Source organism: Pelobates fuscus, chromosome 2 (genome assembly GCF_036172605.1).
Source record: "Pelobates fuscus isolate aPelFus1 chromosome 2, aPelFus1.pri, whole genome shotgun sequence".
Taxonomy (NCBI): Eukaryota; Metazoa; Chordata; class Amphibia; order Anura; family Pelobatidae; genus Pelobates; species Pelobates fuscus.
The window spans coordinates 205,489,092-205,513,051 of NC_086318.1; the positions used below are offsets into that span (position 1 = coordinate 205,489,092).

Genomic DNA, 23,960 nt, shown 5'->3' on the forward strand with positions numbered 1-23,960 from the left:
GTCCCGTTGATATTAAATTCAGTCATAGCATAATAATTTGTTCTGTGTGTTTTATCATAATTTTATTCCCACCCTAATTTTGTGAGCTTGGGTATTACCCATAAGTGATGCTGCCATGATTAGCCAGGAATAGAGAAAATTTATGCCAAACTTACCGTAATTTTCTTTTCCTGGCTATTTCTCATGGCAGCATCAGGGTTCCCGCCCATTTTTTATTTTCAGCTTTATAATTGGACTGTGGTGTAAGGGGAGGAGGGACTCTTTATACCTATCAGTCTAATTAATTAATCTAATTAATTCCTGTCCTGTGACTGCTAAGGGAGGAGCTACCCATAAGTGATGCTGCCATGAGAAATAGCCAGGAAAAGAAAATTACGGTAAGTTTGGCATAAATTTTCTCTATTTTGTATCCTGTTCCTTGTTTGTAAAGGGTGATGGTCTCTTCTCTTAACTTTGTGGACCATTATTTTGACTTAGCCATGTTTTTTAACATGCAGTCGAACATGAAACTCAACAAATCCCTAGTCAGTACAAGTATTTCAAGTGTTCCAGCTCAAGCACACCTGGTGCAACTAATAAAGTCCTTGGTTAGGTGTGCTTGAGACAACACCCGTTTTGCATATTTGTGCTGTTGTGAGGGATTCTATTCAGGGGACTGAATAATTTTGAGACTGGAGAAGTCATTATATGTGTCATTTTCAGTTGAATTTGGGATAACCACCTAAACTAATCATTGTATTGAGCTGTTCTAATTGCTTTTGCTCGATTTGTTCATTGCAAACAGCTGAAATGATGTCAATTTTGACAATACACCTCATTAAACCTTTATATGTAGGACAACATCATCAAATCTAATCCTATGTATTATGTTTAATGCAATTGTTTAAAAGAGCAGGAAATGACTTCAAATATTTAGGATTTTATTCTGTTATGAAGCACACTGAACTGCTAATATTGATATGTTTTTTTGTTTTGTTTTTGAATAAATTTTTATTAGAGATTTTTCCATTGTATCAAAAGAATTCATAGACATGTAACAATACAAAATGTGTTCAATTAATATAGTAAAGACAAACATTTGATATCAATCATTTGCTATAGAGTCTTCCCTTTTGTACAAAATATATCAAATACACATAGTAACCAGAACAGGACAATAAAGATAGGCCACCACCTTTACAAGAGCAGAAAGGATTTCCTAATGCTGTATCAAAGCCTAGTAAAAACAAGCTTATCACTATATTACAATACTGAGATCACCCAGATTGAAACCAATTATTGTTATTATATATATTTTTATGTATTTGGAAATGAATGGAGAGGAACAACCAAACCAGAAATATATTACAATTAAATGTTGGAGAATTTTTGAAGCCAGTCAGAATACCATTCACTTTTTTTGGAGGAAACAGTTGTATTTATTATAATATTTTTTCCATTGTTAATTGAAATCTAATTTGGTCGATCAAACGGGATTTCTGGAATAAATTGGAGGTCTTCCACTGTCTGGCAATAATAATTTTAACTGCAACAAAGCAGTGAGTAGCAAAACAAATATATTTATGCGACTTTAATTGCCAATTCAAATGTAGAAGGGCAGTAGCAGGAGTATTGTTGAATTTAATAAGTGTTACTATATAGAAGATATTGAATGCCCATACCCAAAGCGATTTGACTAGTGGGCAGTCCCACCATATATGAGTATATGTGCCCGGGTATGTGCCACATCTCCAGCAAGTGGAATCATATGTCACATACATTTTTGTCAATCATGTTGGAGTAAAGTACCATCTATGTACTACCTTGAAGTGGCATTCAGTCAGATTAAGACAATGTATATATTTGTTTGTATTAATTAAGGAAACTAGCCAGTCCTTTAGAGGAATCGCTAAATTTAATTCCCTCTCCCAAATATTGATCAATTTATGAGGGATGATCCTAGATTCATCAAGCAGGGAGATAGCAACAGAAGTAACCTTAGAGACCGTTCGATAACAAAATAACGTTTCCAACTTCTTAATATTGATATAAGTTGAAATTTTATTAAAAGGTTGTTTCTTTTTTTTATTGACAGAGATGGCCGTATCAGCAAGGACGAAATGATGGCCTACTTTTTAAGGGCTAAATCTCAGTTTCATTGTAAAATGGGCCCTGGCTTCATTCACAACTTCCAAGAGATGACATATCTGAAACCAACATTCTGTGAGCACTGTGCTGGATTTGTAAGTTTTCTAAATGTGTTTTAACCATTTCAGGGTTTCAGTTGGGATAGTAGGTGGTTCTTGCTATTGCAAGAATTTCAATGGTAATTCCTAGGAAGTGTTTCTCAAACTTTTTCCAATCAGTTTCCACAAAAAAAAGATTTCCCACAATCATTCACAAAAATGAAGTAGATGTGAGCTTGTATGCAATCTTATGCAATGCTGGCATAATCCTCTTGTGTGGTCTTCCTGAACAGACTGAAGTTTTATCAGCAATTTCCCAATTGTATTGAATTACAATCTGAATGGTAAAATTCAGGCTAGACACATGATCTGGAAAAAAAATTTCAACCCAGCTATAGTCACAGCTTTGCTCTTTTAACCTCTGTTTTGCATTTAGATTTTAATTCATTACAATTCAGTGGTTTGTGAATAACCTTATTAGTGTATAGTGTATGCACAGTCATACTATTCACACTACTATAAGGACATTCCAGGCATCTACAAAACCTAACCCCTTAAGGACAAAAACCCTTATGACTTATCCGATCACCGCAGTTCCCCCGCAGGCAATCGGTGTTGCTCCAGGTCTGGGGGGACTGCCTGACAGCCCAGACAGTCCCCCCTCGGCAAATTAGGCCCCCCACGGGCCATGTGATCACTCTGAAAGAGCATTCACATGGCCGTAATTGGCGTCCATAGTGCTGCCTGCAGGGGGACTGCCTAAACTGACAAGCAGTCTCACTGCATCTGTAAAATAAAATAAAAATGTTATTAAATCAAAATATAATTATACATATAATGGAAAATGTATTCATACTTACCGTAATTTTTTTTTTCCTGGCTATTATTCATGGCAGCATATACACATGGGTTAGCTCCTCCCCTTACAGCCAATAGGACAGGATTTAAACAAATTATTATAAAGGAGGATCCAGAGATGAGTCCCTCAGTCAGTTAACATGCGCTTACAGAAGAACTAGATCCATAAGGGCGGGCCGTACATGCTGCCATGAATAATAGCCAGGAAAAGAAAATTACGGTAAGTATGAATACATTTTCCAGCATATACACATGGTACTACCCAAGCTCACAGGGAGGGAAACAAGAGACATAATGGATGCAAAAAAGATTTAATGAAGATAAATACACATATACAAATTACGAGTGTCGAGAGGAGTGAACTGAATTAAGGACTTGATGACCAAAATGAGAGTCCACTGTAGCTTTAACATCCAGCTTGTAATGTTGGATGAAAGTGGTCACTGAAGACCAAGTGCCTGCTTTACAAATATCATCTGGAGAAGCATTTTCCACAGAAGCCCAAGATGCTGCGATAGCACGAGTAGAGTGAGCCCTGATACCAGTAGGAACCGGCAGCGATAAGTACTTATAAGAACTTGAGATGGCCAATACCACCCATTGTCTCAACGTAGAGATAGAGGCAGCTTCACCCCACCTGTGGCCAATAGACAATGCAAAAAGTCTGGACGATCTCCGGAAGGGGCTGGTCTTCTCCAGGTAGAGAGACAATGCTTGAACCACATCCAGAGTGTGCCAAATTTCTTCTTCTGGAGAAGAGGGATTCGGATAGAAGGATGGCAGCACAATCTCCTGGTTCAAGTGTAATCACTTTGGGTAGAAATTCCGGAACTGGTCTGAGGACCAACCGGTCCTGAAGTACCCTTGTATATGGTGTTTCAAGGGAAATTTCTGGAGTTCACATATCCTTCGTGCAGAGGTAACTGTGACCAACAGGAGTACCTTTCGAGTAAGTACCATCAATGAAGCCTGGTCAAGTGGTTCAAAGGGTGACCTAGTCATGGCCTTCAGGACCAGAGGTAGGTCCCATGCCGGCAGAAATACCTTAAGAGGAGGCCGGATCTTCATTGCTGCTTTAAAGAAACGTATGACCAATGGTTCTAGAGCCCATCGGGTACCTAACAAAGCAGATAGAGCTGATACATAGACCTTCAGAGTGTTATAGCTAAAGCCCTTATCAAGGCCAGCCTGAATTAAACAGAGCACTGAAGATTAGGCCAGGGGTTTAATCACCACCTGATGTTCTTGTGCCCAACAAACAAAGGCCTGCCAAATCCTATAATATGTGAAGGAAGTTGATATCTTACGTGATCTCAGGAGAGTTCTGATGACCACGTCAGGCATGCCAGCATTCATCAGAGCTTCCCGCTCAATCTCCAAGCCCTCAACTTGAGGGTTAGAGGGTTTGGGTGTAGCAGCGGTCCCTGGGATAGTAAATTTGCCTGGACTGGCAGTTCCCTCAGGGGTTTCCGACTCATCCGTCTCGCCATAGGGAACCAGGGCCGAGGGGGCCAGAATGGGAGGATAGCGATGACCTCTACCTTGTCCTTCTGAATCTTCTTCAGAGTTGGGTATATGAGAGGTATAGAAGGGAACACATAGGCCAGAGTGAACCTCCAAGGTTGGGATAGAGCATCCTGACCCCTGGCTCTGTGATCGACCAGTCTTGAGAAGAATGGTTCGACCTGTGTGTTCTGGGCAGTTGCCACGAGGTCTATCTGTGGAGATCCCCAGATTAAAGACAGCTTCTGAAATACTTCAGGGCTTAGATGCCACTCGCTCTTGTCTATTGTCACACGGCTCAGGTAATCTGCCATGGTATTCTGAACCCCTGGGAGGTGTACTGCAGAAATACCCTGAATATTCTTCTGATACCAACACATGATGGGTTGTAGTTCCCTCATCAACAGTCGGCTGCAAGTTCCGCCTTGATGAGAGATATAGGCTACTGCCGCCTGGTTGTCGGACTGGACTCGTATTCACCTGTTCTTCAGGATCCCCTTGAAGTGTATGAGAGCTCTGTGGATGGCACGTAATTCCAAAACATTTCACATCGACCTTGAGTCATCTGGTCCTGACAGTGGGCACCCCAGCCATGAGCGCTGGAATCTGTCGTCAATAGGACCCAATTGGGTTCTAACAAAGAGAATCCTCTTTCAAAATTCTCTTTTCTTAACCACCAGGCCAGGTGCATTTTTACCAACGGAGAGATCTTCAAGGGTTGATTCCAATCCATAACCCGCCATTTGATCTGGGTTAGGAATGACCTCTGAGGAACTCTGAGGTGCCACTGGGCCCACCTGACTAGTCCTATAGAAGAAGTTAGACTGCCCAGAAGTTTGCGAGTATTTCCTTGCTGTTATCATACGAAGGTGTAAAATCTTGTAGATGAAGCATAAAATCCTCCGTATCCTTTCTTGTGAAAGAGAGATGGACTTCTGGAGAGTGTCGAAATTCGCCCCCAGAAACATAATCCTCTGCAATGGAATGAGGCTGCTCTTCTGTAGATTCACCAACCAGCCGAATCGATGCAGTTCTGGTAGCACAAAATGCCTGTGTAGTGCTGCCATCTGGACATTTGGTGCTACTAATAGTAGGTTGTCTAGATAATGAAACAGAGAGATTCCCTGAATCCCCAATCTTTCTATAAGAATGACTAATACCTTTGAAAAGGTCCTGGGTGCTGTGCTCATGCCAAATGAAAGTGCACTGAATTGAAAGTGGTCTTCTCCTATTGCAAATCGGAGAAAACGATGATGTTCCTTGGTTATTGGGACGTGATAGTAGGCATCCTTTAGATCTATAGCTATGAGCCAATCTGCCTTCCGGATAGCTAGGGAGATGGATCTTATGGACTCCATCTTGAAGGATCTGACTAGTAGTCTCCTGTTTATTCTCCGCAGGTCTAGAATAGGTCTCCACTTGTCCTTGTCTTTTTGGACTAAGAACAGAGGTGAATAGTGACCCTGGAATCGTTCCTTTTCCGAAACTGAAACGATGACCCTTTGGGACCTGAGGTTCTGAACATAGTCTCCCAGAGCCCTGCTTCTGCCCTTGTCCTTGGGCAGACCTGTGGGTATGAAGAAGTCGCCCCTGGGTCTTCTGAGGAATTCTAACCTGTAACCTCCTTGAATTATTGCTTTGACCCAGGAATCTTTGGATTCTGCAGACAGTTTAGGCACAGATGTTTGCCTTCCATCGCCATTTCCATCACATCCTGCACAGGGGTCTGACTTCTGTCTCCTCTTACGTGGGGGAGATGTAACAGATTGTTCTCCGTTACTAAAAGTGATACAAGGAACCGTTTTAGTAGATGAAGAATAAACTACTATATAAAGTAATATATAAAATAAATGGACCCCTACTCACCTGGATTCATCCGAACAGGGTAAGGGGTTCCTACTAGGAGAGCTCATAATGGGCTACTACAACAAAGAAATATAAAATAATTCTCTCAGATTAAATCCCATAAATTCACAGAGGAGGGTAAATATATATAAAATACACAAACCTGTGGCAAAAAGATAGAAACATCCTGGCACCAATTTCCAGAGTCCTAACTTGTTTCTTTCCAAGCTAATACAACTTTAAACTGCACAAGTATAGTTACCACACCAACCTCCTTCGAGTTCCAGGTCTCTTTAAATAGTAGCTGCTGAACACTAACCTTATTCCTGGCATTTTCGTCCATTTACCTGCCATTTTCGGTTTTGCCCATAGTAAAGATGGCCGCCGCGACCTCGCGACCTTACCCAAACTGCATTTTGTCGCCAAAAAGCGATCTGAGCGCATTGCGCATGCGCCAGTGTCCTCTCCGCGATCCGGGCAATCCAAGCTGGGAGGATGGAGGACGGAGTGAAGGACACCCTGATCCAAGCCAGGACGTCCCCTATAGGTCTCAGGTACCCCAGGACAGGTCCTGGTATGAATGCAAAACGGTATAGGAGACCTAGAAAGTAATTTAAAATAGTTCAAAGTATACAGTGTACTTAATCTCTAAAGGGAGCTAAGGAGACCTAGAAAGTACCAAGACCTATAAAGTAATTTAAAATAGTTCAAAGTATACAGTGTACTTAATTTCCAAAGGGAGCTAAGGAGCTCCCTTCCTAAAGGCTGTAAGGACAGGAATAAGACTGAGGGCTCATCTCTGGATCTTCCTTTATAAGAATTTGTTTAAATCCTGTCTTATTGGCTGTAAGGGTAGGAGCTAACCCATGTGTATATGCTGCCATGATTAGCCTGGAAATATATATAATATACATACATATGTTATATCTATATAATATATATCTATATATCTTATATATATATAATGTCATACTAAGTGTATTTTTATATTAATATATACATATATTAATTTAATTACACACGTGTGTGTATATATATATATATATAAAATATATATACATATATAATTTAATTACACACGTAGATGTATAATATATCTAACTATATATAAATATTGTATATATATATATATATATTATTATAAAATAATAACAATTTTAAAAAATTAAATAATAAAAAAATGTAAAAAATATATATTTATTTTATATGCAATTTTATTTTAACTGTATTTTGATATTAATATATATATATATTACTCTCAAAATACACTTAGAATGAAATTATATATATATATATATATATATATATATATATCTACGTATATATATAAATACATTTAATACGAAATAAATATATATATATATATATATATATATATATATATCCATATACAGAATTGCAGAAATGATTTCATAAATATACCTGTAGACTTCAAATATATAAATATGTATATATATTTAAATGCTATGTGCATATTTATGTAATATTTTTACATAATGAAGTAATTTTATTTAATTGCAATTTGAGGGACCTGCCTGACAACCCAGGCCGAAATTCCAGAGAATTGAATTTGCTAGCACTGTATTTAACCCTGTAACTTTACATGACACACTAAAACCTGTACAAGGGGGTACTGTTTTACCCTGGGTTGCCTACTTTAAAAAAATATGTACATGTGAGGTGTGATTCAGAGATGTATGACAGATAACAGTGCTACAATGTCACTATTGATACATTATAAAATAATATATATTTTGAAACAGCAATGCCCTACTTGTACTTATAGCCTTATAACTTGCCATAAAAAGCTAAGATCAGCTAAGAAATTGTTTAGAATAGGTGTTTTTTAGCAGTTGTAGATGCATAACAGATTTTGGGGGTCAAAGTTAGAAAAAGTGTTTTTTTTAAATATATTCATCATATTTTATAAAAACCTTTTATAGTAAATTATATGATATGATGAAAATAATGGTATCTTTAGAAAGACCATTTAAAGGTGAGAAACCCTGTATATAATATGTGTGGGTACAGTAAATGAGTAAGAGGAAAAGTACAGCTAAACACAAACACCGTAGAAATGTAAAAGCAGCCCTGGTCCTTAATGGTAAGATAATTGAGAAACGGTCTTGTCAATAAGGGGTTAAAGGACAACTGTCATGTCAGTTTTTTTTATATCTATATCCTAATAATTCTTTCTTCAAGTATTGAAGGAAAATAGATTTCCTGCTGCATCACTTATGGGTAGCTCCGCCCCAGGACCAATAACAGGAAATAGAATTAAAATTAGGACTGTATTTAAAAGGTCCCTTTTCCTTTTGTGCCACAGTCGACAGTCTTTTTTCTGTCCTCACACAGACAAACATGAACATTTTTTCCAAGTATATTTTCCTTTTTGGCCACCTTCTTATGTGCACCATGGGACTCCCAGAAAAAAAGTTCAGCTTCTCTTTGTATGAAGATCCCAGTAAATAGCCTGTTTTTAACAGGATTAACTAGGATAAGTACTACAACGTGGGATTAAATATACTTGTTCAGCTTGGGAACAGTAAAATGCATAATTAGACTGGTTAGTCTATTTATCTGAATAAGGGCAAAAATCCATAAGTCCCTCTTTATATGTTCCCCCACCTGGAGTTTCTGTCATTTTACTAATAAGGTAAACTATTGTTCATATTGTATACAAGAGCAGCACATACAATAATTTAATTTGTTTAAATTGAGTTTCCACTTACAGATTTCCCAAGCCATGTCCCATATTTTCAAAGTTATTGTGATACAACATTTCCAAAAGAAAAGAACATGTGTCATAGTATACATTATAAAAAATATTAACTAGGGAAAATGAACAGTATATTTATCTGGTTTTACAATTCAAGAAATACAATAAAGTCTTAAAAACTTTTTTTAAAGATATCTTTAAATGTCATAAGCTGAATATGACATTTCAATTCTTTATATTTGGTAAGGTGAGACAATGCCTACAAATGATATAGTCGTCTGACCATCTTTTCCAATTCTTCCCATTCATGTCCTAAGATAATATTGTTTTCAGATGTTATTCTTAGTTATAATTTGTATCTCATATTTTCACAGAGTGAGTTTAAAACCTCCTTCAAGTCTGGAATCATGGGTGCTTTCTAATGTCTGGGGATATCCATGGTGGCTGCTATTAATATATGTCCTAATATTATTCATGTTGGTTTATATAGGTTATTTAGGAGTTTTTTTGAAAGAGTAAAGTGTAGGGGTTACGTCAATTATCGATTAATCTAAGAGTATGATCAGAGAATGTATAGATTTCCAAAAATTTCTCAATTTAGTATTGAGATAAAGAGCCTACTTGACCAAACTCCCTCCAACATTTGTTAGTGTGAGATCGTTTTAATTTGAATAACTTAGATGGAGTGAGGTACCACCTGTTTAGAATTTTAAAATGAGATTCCAAATGAGAAGCACATTGAGAAACACCTTTTAAGGCCATTGCTATATTTGACCATTCTGTTGTTTCTAACTCCTTTCCCAGTTAATTTTTCAACTTAATCATCAAGTCTAATTTTACATTTCCTCTATCATTAAGTAATTCACAATAGGTGGAAATCATGTGTTTACGATCAGGATCTGAATAGTAAATTTTTTCTATAACAGACATATTCATTTTAAGATAGGAGAAACTACATTTATTAACTATTGTTTCGATCATAACATCATATATTTTCTCATTCACATTATCTAAATTATACTTGTTTTTTATTTCTGAAAAGGCAAGAAAGGAATTTGAAGATATTAGGTTCTCGATATGTGTTACTGAATGATTTGACCAATAACCTACATCAAAATCTAGAATGGCAACTCTGAGCACTGAAATAGGTGATGCTCTTGGCTACAATTATGATGGTTTAATTTTTTGAAATAGAACATTCCAGACTCTGATAGTTGTTTTTGTCGATGGGAACATTTTCAACTATTTTCGTCTATAAGGTGAAGGTATCCATAATTTTTTTTTTTTTTATGAAAATGGTGCAATTTTTGCAGCTTCCATCTCAGGTCATTATGGGAAATCTGAATTAAGATTAAATTTGAATGTGGCTGCTGCATTGGTGGCTTGGAAATATTTAATAAAATCTGGAAAACCCATACCTCCACCAACTCCAGGTGTTTGAAGTGTGGACAATTTAATTCTGCTAGGTTTTCTATTCCAAATATACGATAAGAGGGACGATTCTGTTAATGGCTTCTTTAGTTAAGATGCCGGGGATTTCTCTGATTTTTCTACATGCGTTCGATGGACCTGCAGACGTTTGTTTGCTTTTTACTGGGTTCCCATGTGCATGCGATAAATTTTAAATTTAACAGATCTCAGTTTTGCCTTTGTCCAGTCGATGGTAAGGTACTTAGTTGCGGTCCTATCTAAATTCGATTGTAATTCAGTTGAAATTCGCCAGTGGCTGCTTTGACAATTTTCTGCTATCTTTCAGGTCCGTTATCCATGGGATAATTCCGTCTTATTCTTAATAGGAAATTATCATACATTCTAATGTTACTTTGTTTTTTTTATTGTAGCATGGCCTCTCCCACTGCCTCCAGAAACTCTATTTGTAGAAACAATATGAGCCAAATAATATACATATGAGAACTAAAAGAGTGCATAAGCACCCAAACATATTATGCATGGCCTTCTGCTTATATCTTTACAGCCCAAGTAGAAGTCAGGATCGATCTCCTAGAAAACAAAAGGAAAAGATTAAGCTCAGGAAGGCAAGAATTGCTGTATTAAATGCCTATCTGATGTAGCAAAAGAACAATCCAAAAAAGCCTTACCTCAAGACAAACTAAAAACTTTGCAAGTTATTTCAGATGCATATCGCAATAATAACTCCACCAGCAAAGATTAAAGCTCATCCTATGAGGTCATTAGCAACTTCTTGGGCAAATTGGGCCCAAATTTCCTCCTGATGATATATGCAAGGCAGCCACATGGTTCTTATTGGTCATGTTTATTAAACACTATAAGCTGGATATGGCTTCACCTGCTACATCTTTTAGTAGAATTGTATTATCTTCTGTTATTTTTTAATAAAATTTCTACTTTTTGCAGCATATGCTGTTTGACTGTTTTGATTTACCCTTTACTGTTAGTTTCAGCTTGGGTAATACCCATAAGTGCTGCTGCCATGATTAGCCATAAATAAGAAAAATGTAAATCATACTTACCATAATTTTCTTTTTCTGGCTATTTCTCATGGCAGCATCAAGTTACCCTCCCAGGTGTTCTTTGCTTTAGAATTGACTGTTGCATGAAAACAGGAACCTTTTATGCATACAGTCTTAATTTGAATTAAATTTCCTACCCTGTTATAGGTTCTCAGGCAAAGCTTTCTATAAGTGATGCTGCCATGAGAAATAGCCAGGTTTAGAAAATTACAGTAATTATAATTTCAATTCTCCTTATTATTTTAATTGAAGTATATGTAAAATATGTAAAAATTAAAATAAAATAGAAAACTCATCCCTGCTTTTAGTATATGCCATGATCCTTTAGCCATATACTTGCACTTTAACATTTGTTTGAAAATGAACAGTTAGGCTCTATGGTTTTCCCTGTTTCAATCCCTGCACAGAAGCAGGAAAGACCAGAGAGACTAATTGTTGGTTTTCAAACAGTATTCGACCCGAGGCAGGGATGCATTTTTCTCATTTTCATTAAAAATAATATTTCCTTTTTAAAACTCAAGGAAATTATTATTGTATTTATAAAAAAAAAAAAAAAAAAAGCTTTGAGGTGATAGTTTTGGCCTCCTGTTCATAATATATATTTTTGTCAACATTCAAATCTCTTTAGTTATGCTAAATATAAAAACTTTTTTGCAGATTTTTGAAATGTTACTCTGCCTCTTTAGTCATCCTTCCTCTTTGTGCAAAGTAACTTGATTATTATTAACCACTGAGAGAGATCAGTGTGAGCTGAATTGCTGACATGACTCTGCCCCACTTCCAATTACTGGCTTCTTATTATATGCTTTCTGTCCCCTTAGCAATGCTTTAAAATGTTTTACAGATAAGAAGAGGACAGTGATTGGCAGTGAGAGTGTAGTCAAGACAGCAGCTTAGATTACACGGATCTCTCATTGGCTGAGCTACACTATTTATCTTCCAATAGGGAAGATGCTTTGTGAAAACTGAACAAATGGCTAAGGGGATTGAGTTATTCTGCAGAAAGCTACAAAACATTTGTTTATTTTAAAGGACCACTACACACTTCCAAACTCCCCACCAAAAAAACTACAGTTTAGTAGATATATCCCAAATGAACACGTGCATGCATATTTTCATGTATGTATTCATTGGGAATATAGTTTAAAATAGCTTACAAAAGCTGCAGTTCTTCTGACTGCAGCCTTTGGAAGTCCCTTCCCTTTTTCCCGGAGGAGACTTTCAGTCTCTTCACAAGGAAATAACCAATCAGAGGCTCGTGCAGGCACATGCACAATGTTGCGTGTACGTATACCGGACTACACACACCCAGTCGCATGTGGAGGGATGAAGCTGTCAAGCTGATCTGAAGTCTGTGAGGGAGGGTGGGGAGGCAGGCAAGTAGAGCGTGACTGCCACTTCCGTTAGCTCAGGAGAGCTAATGGAAGTAGGAAGGAATCCTCCCTGGCTGTTTGATTAACAGCCAGGGGGAGTTCCCCAGTTAATTTATAAAAGTGCTGATACTCCTCACCGATAAAGCACTTCAGCAAGCTGAAGTGCTTTTGGGGTGGGGAGTGGTCCTTTAAGTAAACTAAGAAACATATTATTCATGTGAGGAAAACCTGTCAAATGTACTTTAGTTGTATTGGTGCTCAGAGTGTTCCTTTAAGTACACAAACTATTAAAGAAGTCCATCTAATTTTATGGATCATTTATTTAATTTGAATACATTTGTCGTGGTTTTAAGTCTAATAAAGCTTTTTGAAATGAGAAGTCTTAAACCTCTGTTTAAAACACCATAGTCTGTGATAAATATAATTATTTACACATTTATTCAAATAAAGGACTTCTAACTCACATTAACCCTTGCCCGCCATTTGAATGTAATTTTTACATGTGTTTTAACGTTTAAAATGACTTGTATTTTGCTAAAAGCAGGAGTTCCAATATTTTAACAATTCTGCTGAAAGGAATAGTGGTAAACTCTAGAAGGAAATTCTGAAATAGAAAAGTGTAGACGTGTAATGCATATTTTTCTTAGGGGCTATATTCTATTTACAAATAATTACATTACGCGTTATACACTAAACTCTGGGGTTAAAGAGATCAATTTATTGGAATGATAAATAATTGAGAAACACAATTTATATGACAATCTAAAACATGCTTCTTGAAGTTTGTTATAAGTTTACAAATATATATAGGTTCTGGAAGTGACAGTAGAAGAGTTGTTCAGGAATTCCAAGTGAATTACAATTTTTAGGCCTAAGACATCAGTTATATTGACCTAAAGTTTGAAATGTAATAATTATCTATGTAAAAAGAAAATAACCAGCTACAAAAAAAAAGGATTAGACCTTAATCGAAGATCTAAATATGAAGAAAATAATACAAACTAAAAAAAAGTGAATATTGATGCATATAAACTGATCAGCCACCACATTAAAACCACTGACAGGTGAAGTGAATAACATTGTGTATATCTAAACAACCCTTGTTGAGGAATGTAAATAAAGAGGAAAGAACACACTGTCCTGTATCGAGATCAAGTCCTAGCAAGAGACAAATTATCTTAAAACATAACTTTTAATAATAAAATATGTAAAATTGGAAAAACAAATGTTTAAATAGAAAACAAAAATCCTTATAAATAAACCTAAATGTGTGGTGAGGGAACGTGAGAAAAATTACAGAGTATAAAATTAGTATTAAATCAATAGACAAAGTGTCAATGTTAGCAGACCTAAGTATGAGATATATTCCCAGTACATATAAGTTTCCTGTTAAGGCGATACAAGGTTCAGGTGGATACTATGTAACTCAATATATTGCAATAAAGAATAAAGATGCTAGTAACAAAAATGAAGAGCAGAAATTCAAGGTATCCGAACTAAAAATTCATTAGCAACAGTTACAAAGAAACCCAAAGGGTAAACCCAGAAACAGGTGAATATCCCCTAAACAGTTATATCTGAGTGACGGCAATGATCAAATACAACTTAATGAGGTGTCTTTCAAAGGTCTGCTAAACTCCAAGCTTTTTTGGAGATGAAAATGTGCTGGAGATTTTATAAATTTTATCTGTTAGTGCTAGTATGAGCCAATGTTTACTCAAACAGTCCATCTGATAGATATCTAAATGCCCATCTGTGCATTCAAGGGCACCTATCATTAATAGTGGCTAATCTAGCTCCCTAACAGTGACCCCCTGCAAAATGCAACAAAAGACTTACTATGTAACATGTGCTATAAGCGGTATATTCTCGCCGTAGTTTGCAGAAGGATAAGCAACCCGAAACCCCAGCCACCCAAAAATAGTAAATAAATCAATTCAATAAGTTAATCTAACTATTGACTGCTATGATAATCGAAGTACAGATGATGGTAATCAAAGGCTGTAGGTGTCAGGTCTTATGAGCCCCGATAGCACATGTTACATAGTAATTCTTTCAAAGACACATAGAGCATATAGATTGAATATTTTATTTCGGTGATTTAAAATATAAAAACAATCTTATTATTTTAAACGTATTACACGTGACCCTTTAAAGAAGCACTTTGGCTAGAATAGTTAAGATTTGCCGAAGCTTGTAGTCAATCACCTGCTGTAGGATCACCCATGTTTACTATTAGAGCCAACGTATTCTGCAGCACTTCACAATTATAGAAATTGGGTATTTCTGGCAGGTAATGAAGGCCCTGCTCAAACAAGCGTTCATTCTATGATGACTTTAAAAAGGGATATCAGCTTTGCTTAATGAATGACAAGCTGCTACTTCCCATGGGCATTATAGTTCTCCTTGCCAGGAAGTGTGTTATGTACTGTAATGTCCTGTTTATGTGATATAGCTACTGCTACTTCCTTCTTTATGACTTGCTATTCTGTTTCTCTTACTGGTTTTGTAAACTTTGCTCTTTGTTTCAGCTTTGGGGTATAATCAAACAAGGATACAAATGCAAAGGTAACTATGCTGTGTCTGTGCTTACTGTGTGCATGCTATCTTGCAACACATCATGAAAAGATAAATATCCAGCTTTATTTTACACATGCACAGATCTTTTAACATGCACTCATTTTGTGATGCACTGTCACTTTTGGGGTCTTTGCATTTCTTGTAGAGACCCCATAAGATGACATGTCTGCTTGTGTGGAGGTGTTTAAAGGGGAAGCATGGAGTTATTCCTCTATCTTTTTGTTACCATACTACCTCTGCCAGTAGCTGTTGTCACTACTGTACTCTCATGAATGTGCAAGCATGCAAAACAGAATCTTTCAATTTTGCTCATGAGTAATAGGGTGCAATGGGCATCTATTGTGCATCACACAAAACAAAATAGTCCATATTATGTCTCATGCATATATTTTGACTGCATTGAAATTTCAACACACTCAAAATAGCTTTCATCTCTCTATCTGTCTGTCTGTCTATCTGTCTGTCTATCTGTCTGTCTGTCTATCTATCTATCTATCCACCCCTCCCCAGATCTGTGCAGGATTTCTGCGTGCCACTCTGCACCCCAAAACCCTTTTTGTGAGTTAGGTCGGCAAAAGATCATTTATACACATAAATGATATTAATATACACGTAAAAAAAATACATTTCCTATATACCTACACATACCTATATACCTACACATACCCTCAAATAGTTTGTTCTATTTGTCATGTCCTAGTGGTTTTTATATTATAGTGGTTTTTATATTTATTGTTTTTTAAGTGCTCCAATAAAGGTTATGCTTTATAGAAGGTTGTATGGAGCAATGCTGATTTTATTTTTATACAGTCATGTGCCTAAATGCATGAAAAACCATTAAATACATCCTTGTAGAAGTCACAACATTTCACCTATAGATTTCATGGGTTACAAGGTGGAGGGTAATGGATTTTATTTTGTGTTCATGACAAGCAGAAAATAATCAAATAAATATCTCAGGTTGGCAGGACACAGGTAACAAATTGATGTTCCACCACATCATGGACACTTGGGAGGTATGGGTGTGTGTTATGAATTTTATCTATGAATGTCTATAATTTGGGCCTTCTATAATAATAACTACCAGGCTTGTTGGGTTCGTAATCTAACACTACAAATATGTGAATATTGTAAAAAAAACTTTTATCATGGTTATGTTACCATGATAGGAAAAGAGAAAATATATTTACAACCCCTTTATAAAAAAAATATTGGGTAGTTATATATGGAGTATTTATAAAATATCATATCTGGTTACTATAGCAAAGTTGTTGGTGTCTCTGATGTCTTATGCCTGTTCTTCTAGAAGAGTTTTTACACTTATGTTTCTCAAGTTATTAAATATTTTACATATTCCATATACTAAATGACAATTTGATGGCTTATATTTAAATACAAAATAGGTGCAATAATATATTTTTACTTGTTTCCCCAGATTGTGGTGCTAATTGTCACAAGCAGTGCAAGGAGCTACTAGTGTTAGCATGTAGGAAACTCTCCCGAGGCACCTCAATAGGGAGCAACCATGGCTCCCTTCCAAGCAGTCCATCTCTAGCTCCAGGTAAAATTAAAAAAATAAGTGATTTTATGAAAAAAAATATTGTTTTTATACATTTCTGTCTCTGTTCTCAGAAGAGTTCAGTTAGTCGTGTTGAAAGTTTAATAGGAAATTACTTAGTTTCATGCAAAGTTCCTGCTGTTATGGAGGGTATTCATTCTTCTCTCCCCCGTCTCCAGCTGTTATTCCATGTTTTTTTCTCTCAGTTATGAGTCTTGTTTCTAAAATGACCCTAAACTTGTATATGTTCAGTAGCACACACATAAAAAAAATGAAACCATAAAGCATGTCTTTCACACCCGAGATGCAGTTATGCTTGCAAGCCTGATAGTACAGGTAAACAGTCTCCAAAATGGAAATAGAATTCTTAAACACTTCAATATCGTACAGAATTCACTTTACAAGTACTCACTCTGGCACCACCCAAAATATGTAGTCAATCCTCAGTGTACACCATCAACAGTACAACATCAACTGGTTTGTATAAAACTTCAAATATTTTAGTTCCTCGTAAGGAATAGATGCAAAAATGGCAGTGAATAACATATAACATGCAGGTATGGCTCAAGATACACAATATGGCTATGCGTTTCGTATAAATTACATTATCAAGTAGCACACACAGCTCCCTGGCATCCAACCATCAGTCTTTGAAATTCTACACATCAGCTTGTGTTCTGGAGATAGGAGAGGAGATACATGTTTTACACAGAACAAAATGGCATAGCATGCTGTAGGTTATACCATGCATTGCATTATACCCACAAACGCTCACCATACTAGAGATATAAATACCTTTTGGAGCTGTCTGCACCCACTGGAGCTGCAGACCAAGCAGCACATCTCTAGGGAACAGGATTCCCACCACCCTGGCCTATGGTATGTCTCAAGAAAAAGGGAATATGCTTTTAATATTTTTTTTTCTTTCCACCACACATGTCCCCTATCCCCACCACAACCTCAATGCCACCAGTACTGCCCCTACCCCTATCACAGTCCCTATAACCCTCATCATAGTCCCCATCACCCCAGTAAAGCCCCCATATCTCCCCATCAAAATCCCTATCTCCCCATCACAGCCCCTACTCCCACCATCACAGCCCCTCTATACCCCAAGACAACCCCTACCCCCCAACAATTACACCTTTTGCCCCTATACCCACATGATCATATTACAACCCCTAAACCCTACATAATTGCCCCTATCCCCATCACAGCCATCATCGCCCCCCAGTAAAACACCTATCCTTCATAACAGCTCTCATCCCCTTTATCATAGCTCCTACCCCCCATCAAAGCCCCTCTCCCCCTTATCACACCAACTATTCCTCACATTATTGCCCAAATCCAACCATCACAGCCATTATACCCCCAGCACAGCCATCTACAGTTCCTCACATGCAAACCCAGACACACCGGTTCAGTGACATAATCCACACATGTCCTTTTCACACAAGAAAATCATACAGGTATAACCAGCACCACTGCTAGAGGCATAACTAGAAGCCACGGGGCCCGGGTGCAAAAATTGCCCTGGGACCCCTCATACATCTACCTCCTACCCCACACATCCCCGCCCCCCCCCCCCCACATGCAGACAAACAGATACACATGGAGACACATACATGCAGACACACACACATAAAGACCCATACATACAGACACATGTAGAGACACACATACACACACTGAGACACACATACACTTACATGCACATAAACTTACAGACACACACACATGCTCAGACACATACACTTACAGACACACACAAACACACACACACTCACAAACACACTCAGACACACATACACTTACAAACACATACACTTACAGACACACACACATACACTCAGACACACACACTCACAGACAGACATTGATACACACATACACTCACAGACACACACACTCACATACACACATACACTTACAGACAAATGCATACATACACGCTCAGACACACACACACACACACATAAACGTACAGACACATACACTTAAAGACACACTCAAACACACATACACTTGCAGACACATACACATTCAGACACACACATACACTTACAGACACACACAAATTATTAATATTAAATGTCCACCCAGCCTCCCTACCTGGAGAGCTGGCGTGGATTTGTCCCTGGGGTCCAGTGGGGCTTCAGTGCGTCGGTCAGCAGAGTTCCTGTCAGATGTGGTGAGGGAGCTGTGTTTTCTCTGCTCTGCTTCCTCGTGCGCCGTTTGCTGATCCTGGGAGCCGGAATATGACATCATAATTCAGCTCCCAGCATCAGTAGACAGCCTACGAGGGAGCAGAGCAGAGAAAACACAGCTCCCTCAGTGGCCAAAGTGGCCCTTCCCATATTGGACTGCTTTTCCCTTAAATGCCTAGTCCAAATGTTTGTCCCAGTCCAGCTCTGCAGCACAGTATGAAATGACCTGTTGGTGATATGTTTAAAGAAATGCAGCTATATCATGACATTTAGAGTATATTATGGTCATTAAGGGGTCAAAAACATACCAGGGATTTATTAAAATTTTCATGTTTAACTGGTTTTTACACCCTTTAATATCTCTTACAAATCTATAGTTATTGGTAAGTTTGCAACCTCTGCAGGTGGTTTGGAGCTCAATAATGTGTAGAACTTTAATTACATATCTAGAAGCAGATAACTTAGTAAACCAATGAACCTCTAAATTGTAGCTCAAGATGAAGTCTTTGAATTCCCATCTACTGGAAGAGAAAATCAAGATCTTGATGGACGAGCTATTACTTTAGTTACTGGATCTTCAAGAAAGATTTCAGTACGTCTACAGCGATCGACCACCAGTCAAGCAACACAGACAGATCCTCTGTGGCCAGACTCTGGCTGGAGTGACACTGGTTCTCATACTTTTCCAAAGATGAAATGCAAGTTCTATGGAAAGTCTACAAAAAACAAGGGTTTTGCTAAGTGGGAAAACGAAAAACCAAACATGCACACTAATATGAACATTATGGAAGTACAAATCTTGGAAAATATTGTAGATCATAATGGAACAGAAGTCAAAGAGGACATTAATAATACAGATGTGAGTATTTTTTTTAGAAATACTGAATGTCATTCCAGAGTATCAATTTACTGACATATAATATAACTATGTTATTCAAAACCATAGGGATAGTTTGTCTATTACATCTGTTATGTTTTGAGACCAGATATTTTAAATAGTTTAATGTCCACTCTAAACACAAAAAACTATTTAACTTATTTTTGGTTTTGATGTTCAGATCATGGTCTTGCATTATCATCAGGCCCGGACTGGCCAAGATCTCCCCGGCCCGTCTATGCAGGGCCCGCGCTATCCGAGCGCCGGCCCTGCTGTATTCCATGACGGGCCAGTGGACAGTTCAAATATCTCCCTCACCAGCCCAAAGGCAGAGCTGGGAGGGATGGAAAGGACCCAGAGGAGCTCTAGCTTGCTGCTCCACCGGGTTCCTCTTGTGGGGTCGGAGCGTTGCCATGGCAACAGTCCGGTCTCGCGAGAGGGAACTCTAGCCCCGCAGGCTACACAAGGACCACCATGGATTGCAGCACGGTCCCCCCCCAGGTATAAGGTAAGAAGGGAGCGGGGGATACAAATTATTAATTTTCTTTATAAAATAAAAATAATACATATATATTGACATTAATCTGCCTCCCCCAACACACAATTCTTTCAAACATATTCACACACAGCACCCACCCACACAAACTACACTCTCACACACAGCACCCTCACACACACTGCATCCCTCACTTATACACACACAGAACTCTCATACACACACAGCACCCTTACGGCACCCCTTTCACACACACAGCTCTTCCCACACTGACACACAGTATCCTTCACACACACAGCACACCCCTCACACACAGTGCACCCCTCTCACACACACCCATTACACCCACAGCACTCCCCCAACACACTGCACCACTCACACTATACTTTCAGGCATATATGTATACTAAAGCATATATGTATACATACTCCTCACACACTCATTGCACCCTCACACACATACTACACTCTTAAATACATTATATTCCAGACACACACTAGATCCTTTACCCAACTCTGTATCATCTACACGTACACACACTAGCTCCCTATATACACTCTGAATCCTCTACACACACATTCACTAGATCTCCTATACACACTCTGGGTCCTTCAAACAAACACTAACTAGATCCCCTACACACACATACACACACACACACACACACAGACACTACATTCCTGACATGCACACACTAGATTCTTTGTAAGCAAACACATACTACATTCTCTAAACACACACTCTCTATAACCCCTACACACACTACAGCCCATTTGCACACACTGGCTACATCTCCTATACACACTATGTCCCCTACATACACACTCTCTACAGCACCAAACACTGAAACCAACTGTAAGGAAACCCAGCATTTCCGAGACTTTTTCTAACAGTATTTCGTATGTTTTACCCAGTTTAACTTTGTTTGTTCGGTTGTTTCAAAACTACCGAACCACCAACCACTCCCCAGGCTCATTATGTTCAAAGGAAACCATCAAGTAAGCGCTCTCCCTATGTGGCCTCATATAGCCGAACGCCACGTGCAAGAGAAAATGGCGGCCATCTTGTTTGCATGATAGGAGGCAGCAGGGCCTCGTCGTCTAGTGTCTGGAACTAAAATTGGACACTTGACTTCCCGAACACCAGTCAAACTACACGAACGCCTGCTTCCTTTTCCCAAACAGCAGAGTGCTGTTCGTTAGTTTAGTTCCCAAACCAGGGGAACGATCGCTACTATGAGCCAGGGGGTTCCGTTCATGCATTAGTTCGTTTTTGTGACTTTTCAAAATACGGTTTCTGGGCAGGAGCCTTGTGTGCGGTCGGTCCAAATGGGACTTCCATAAAATTTAAAAACCCCTGAACTGATCTGGGTGATTTTTGGATATGTTGGTCACCCAGATCAGGGCTATTAGGGGATATGAGGATGCTATGTGTTTTAGGGCACTTTCTAAGTTTTGTGAAAAATATGTTTTTTTCTGCCTGGAGATAATTGAGTTATTACGCTAGCTGACTCAATTATCTCACAGGCAGAGAGGAGGGAATTATCTGTTTGTATTGGGAGTGTCACACTTTGTCAATATATTGTCATTGGCTGTAAACTTTGTGTCCCAGTTTCCCACAAGGTACTCTGTGGGAGTACCCTTGCATGGTGAATTGTATAAAAGTCAGTGTGGCACCAATAAAGCTTCAGTCTTGCTACACCATTCATCAAGTTTCAGCTGATGTTTGGGTACCTGTTCACTGCGTTGGGAGAATCTCCTGGGAAAGCTATACCTGATCTGGAGGAATAGACAAACGGACACCCAAACTGCGAGTTATAAACACTCATGCTCATAGCAGTTAGGGTGGAAACAAACTAACCGAGAGCTACTACATCAGGGTTCATTACACCAACCTATTTATACAATACCACACCACAATCAGCTCACTCTGTACACACACAATCCCACCAGTAGGCTTCAAACACATGCACAATACTCTTTCCTGGCATTTTTGTCTCCTGGTATCCCATTTATGGAGATACCAGAGAAAAGTTTCAATCAAACACAGCGCAAGCATGGTATTAAATTTACTTCTGCTATTCATAACAAATACAGAGCCTTTTTTCTCATGCTACAGCTCTTCAGCAGAGCTCTGTGTATGGTCTGCCCTAGAAGAGCATTGAACCAACATGCTCACTTTGATGACAAAAGACACCTTACCTGGCCCCGTCCCCCTCTCAGTGAGCCGCTGTGATTAAAAAATGCCCGGGGCAAATTTTTTTCCCAGTCCGGGCGTGGGTATCACTGTCAATTTTCTGCGATTGAGGAGTTAAATCACTTCAGGGGTTTATGTAACCACATCTCCCCTAGCTGTGACTCACATGGCTTCCCTATACTTTTCCTGAAAAGAGCTTTAAAAAAAATGTAATATTCCTTATTGCACAGAGTGTTTAGTTTAGAATGTATTGTCTCCTGCTCTCTTAATTGCATTCATTTATTTCGAACGTAGAATAATGTATGCTGTATAACAAATCATGACCCCAGAGATACTGAAAGAAATAGAAAGTAAAATGGATAGTTACCAAATCTCTTGTTAGGCTCTAACTGTCTGATAAGCAAATTAACCTCCTTCAGTTAAAGAATAAATAAGTCAAATGTTTAAGGTGGGAAGGGGAGTATACATGTGACAAGAATCAATCCTAAATCTGGGTATTCCCCCTGTGTGAAAATAGCACTTTATAATGTAATGGTGCCCATTTAATAATTAAGTTTTATTTTTTATAGGAGAGTTGATCCTTGAATTTCTAATTTTGAAGACGACATACTACTGGAAATATCATCAAAAAACCCTCCAACGTCTTATGGGATCTCCAAAGTCATACATCTTAATTAAAACATGAGGCCAGGATAGTCCTGAAGATGATATGCACTACTTCTGCTAAACCACAGACTTGCTCTTCTCCTTAAGCCACATATGATAAACTTTAAAATACGAGAAGACTATATGAGTCTCAAAAACTATTTTTTGAGTACTTTGAGCCACTACTTACATTTATTTTTACTGTGTTTGAGTGTAAATGTGTTTATTGTATTTATTTCTTAAAACAATTGCTTAACAATAAGCCATGATAAAGACTGTTTTATTTCAGTAATTGGGGCTGGATTTTATTTGAAGCACATATATTTTCAAGTGAGCAGCAGGAGGTGAGACATTGATACTTAACCCATTTGCTACCAAAATCACGTGAACGCATTTTTTAACTCTTTCATTTGCTTTTCAAAACAAACTTTAGTACACAAGGCATC

The 23,960-nt window shown here is 38.0% G+C and overlaps 1 protein-coding gene across 1 annotated transcript in view; it reads left to right on the forward strand.

The window, feature by feature from the left end:
• Positions 1 to 23,720, forward strand: part of RASGRP3 (RAS guanyl releasing protein 3) — a 141,193-nt gene extending 117,473 nt beyond the window's left edge. The window contains exons 13-17 of the mRNA XM_063443118.1: positions 2,075 to 2,222; positions 15,487 to 15,523; positions 16,971 to 17,096; positions 19,792 to 20,159; positions 23,439 to 23,720. Coding sequence (XP_063299188.1) covers positions 2,075 to 2,222; positions 15,487 to 15,523; positions 16,971 to 17,096; positions 19,792 to 20,159; positions 23,439 to 23,447 — 688 coding nt within the window. The 3' untranslated portion in view covers positions 23,448 to 23,720. The remainder of the gene's footprint in view (positions 1 to 2,074; positions 2,223 to 15,486; positions 15,524 to 16,970; positions 17,097 to 19,791; positions 20,160 to 23,438) is intronic.
• The last annotated feature ends 240 nt before the right edge of the window (positions 23,721 to 23,960 follow it).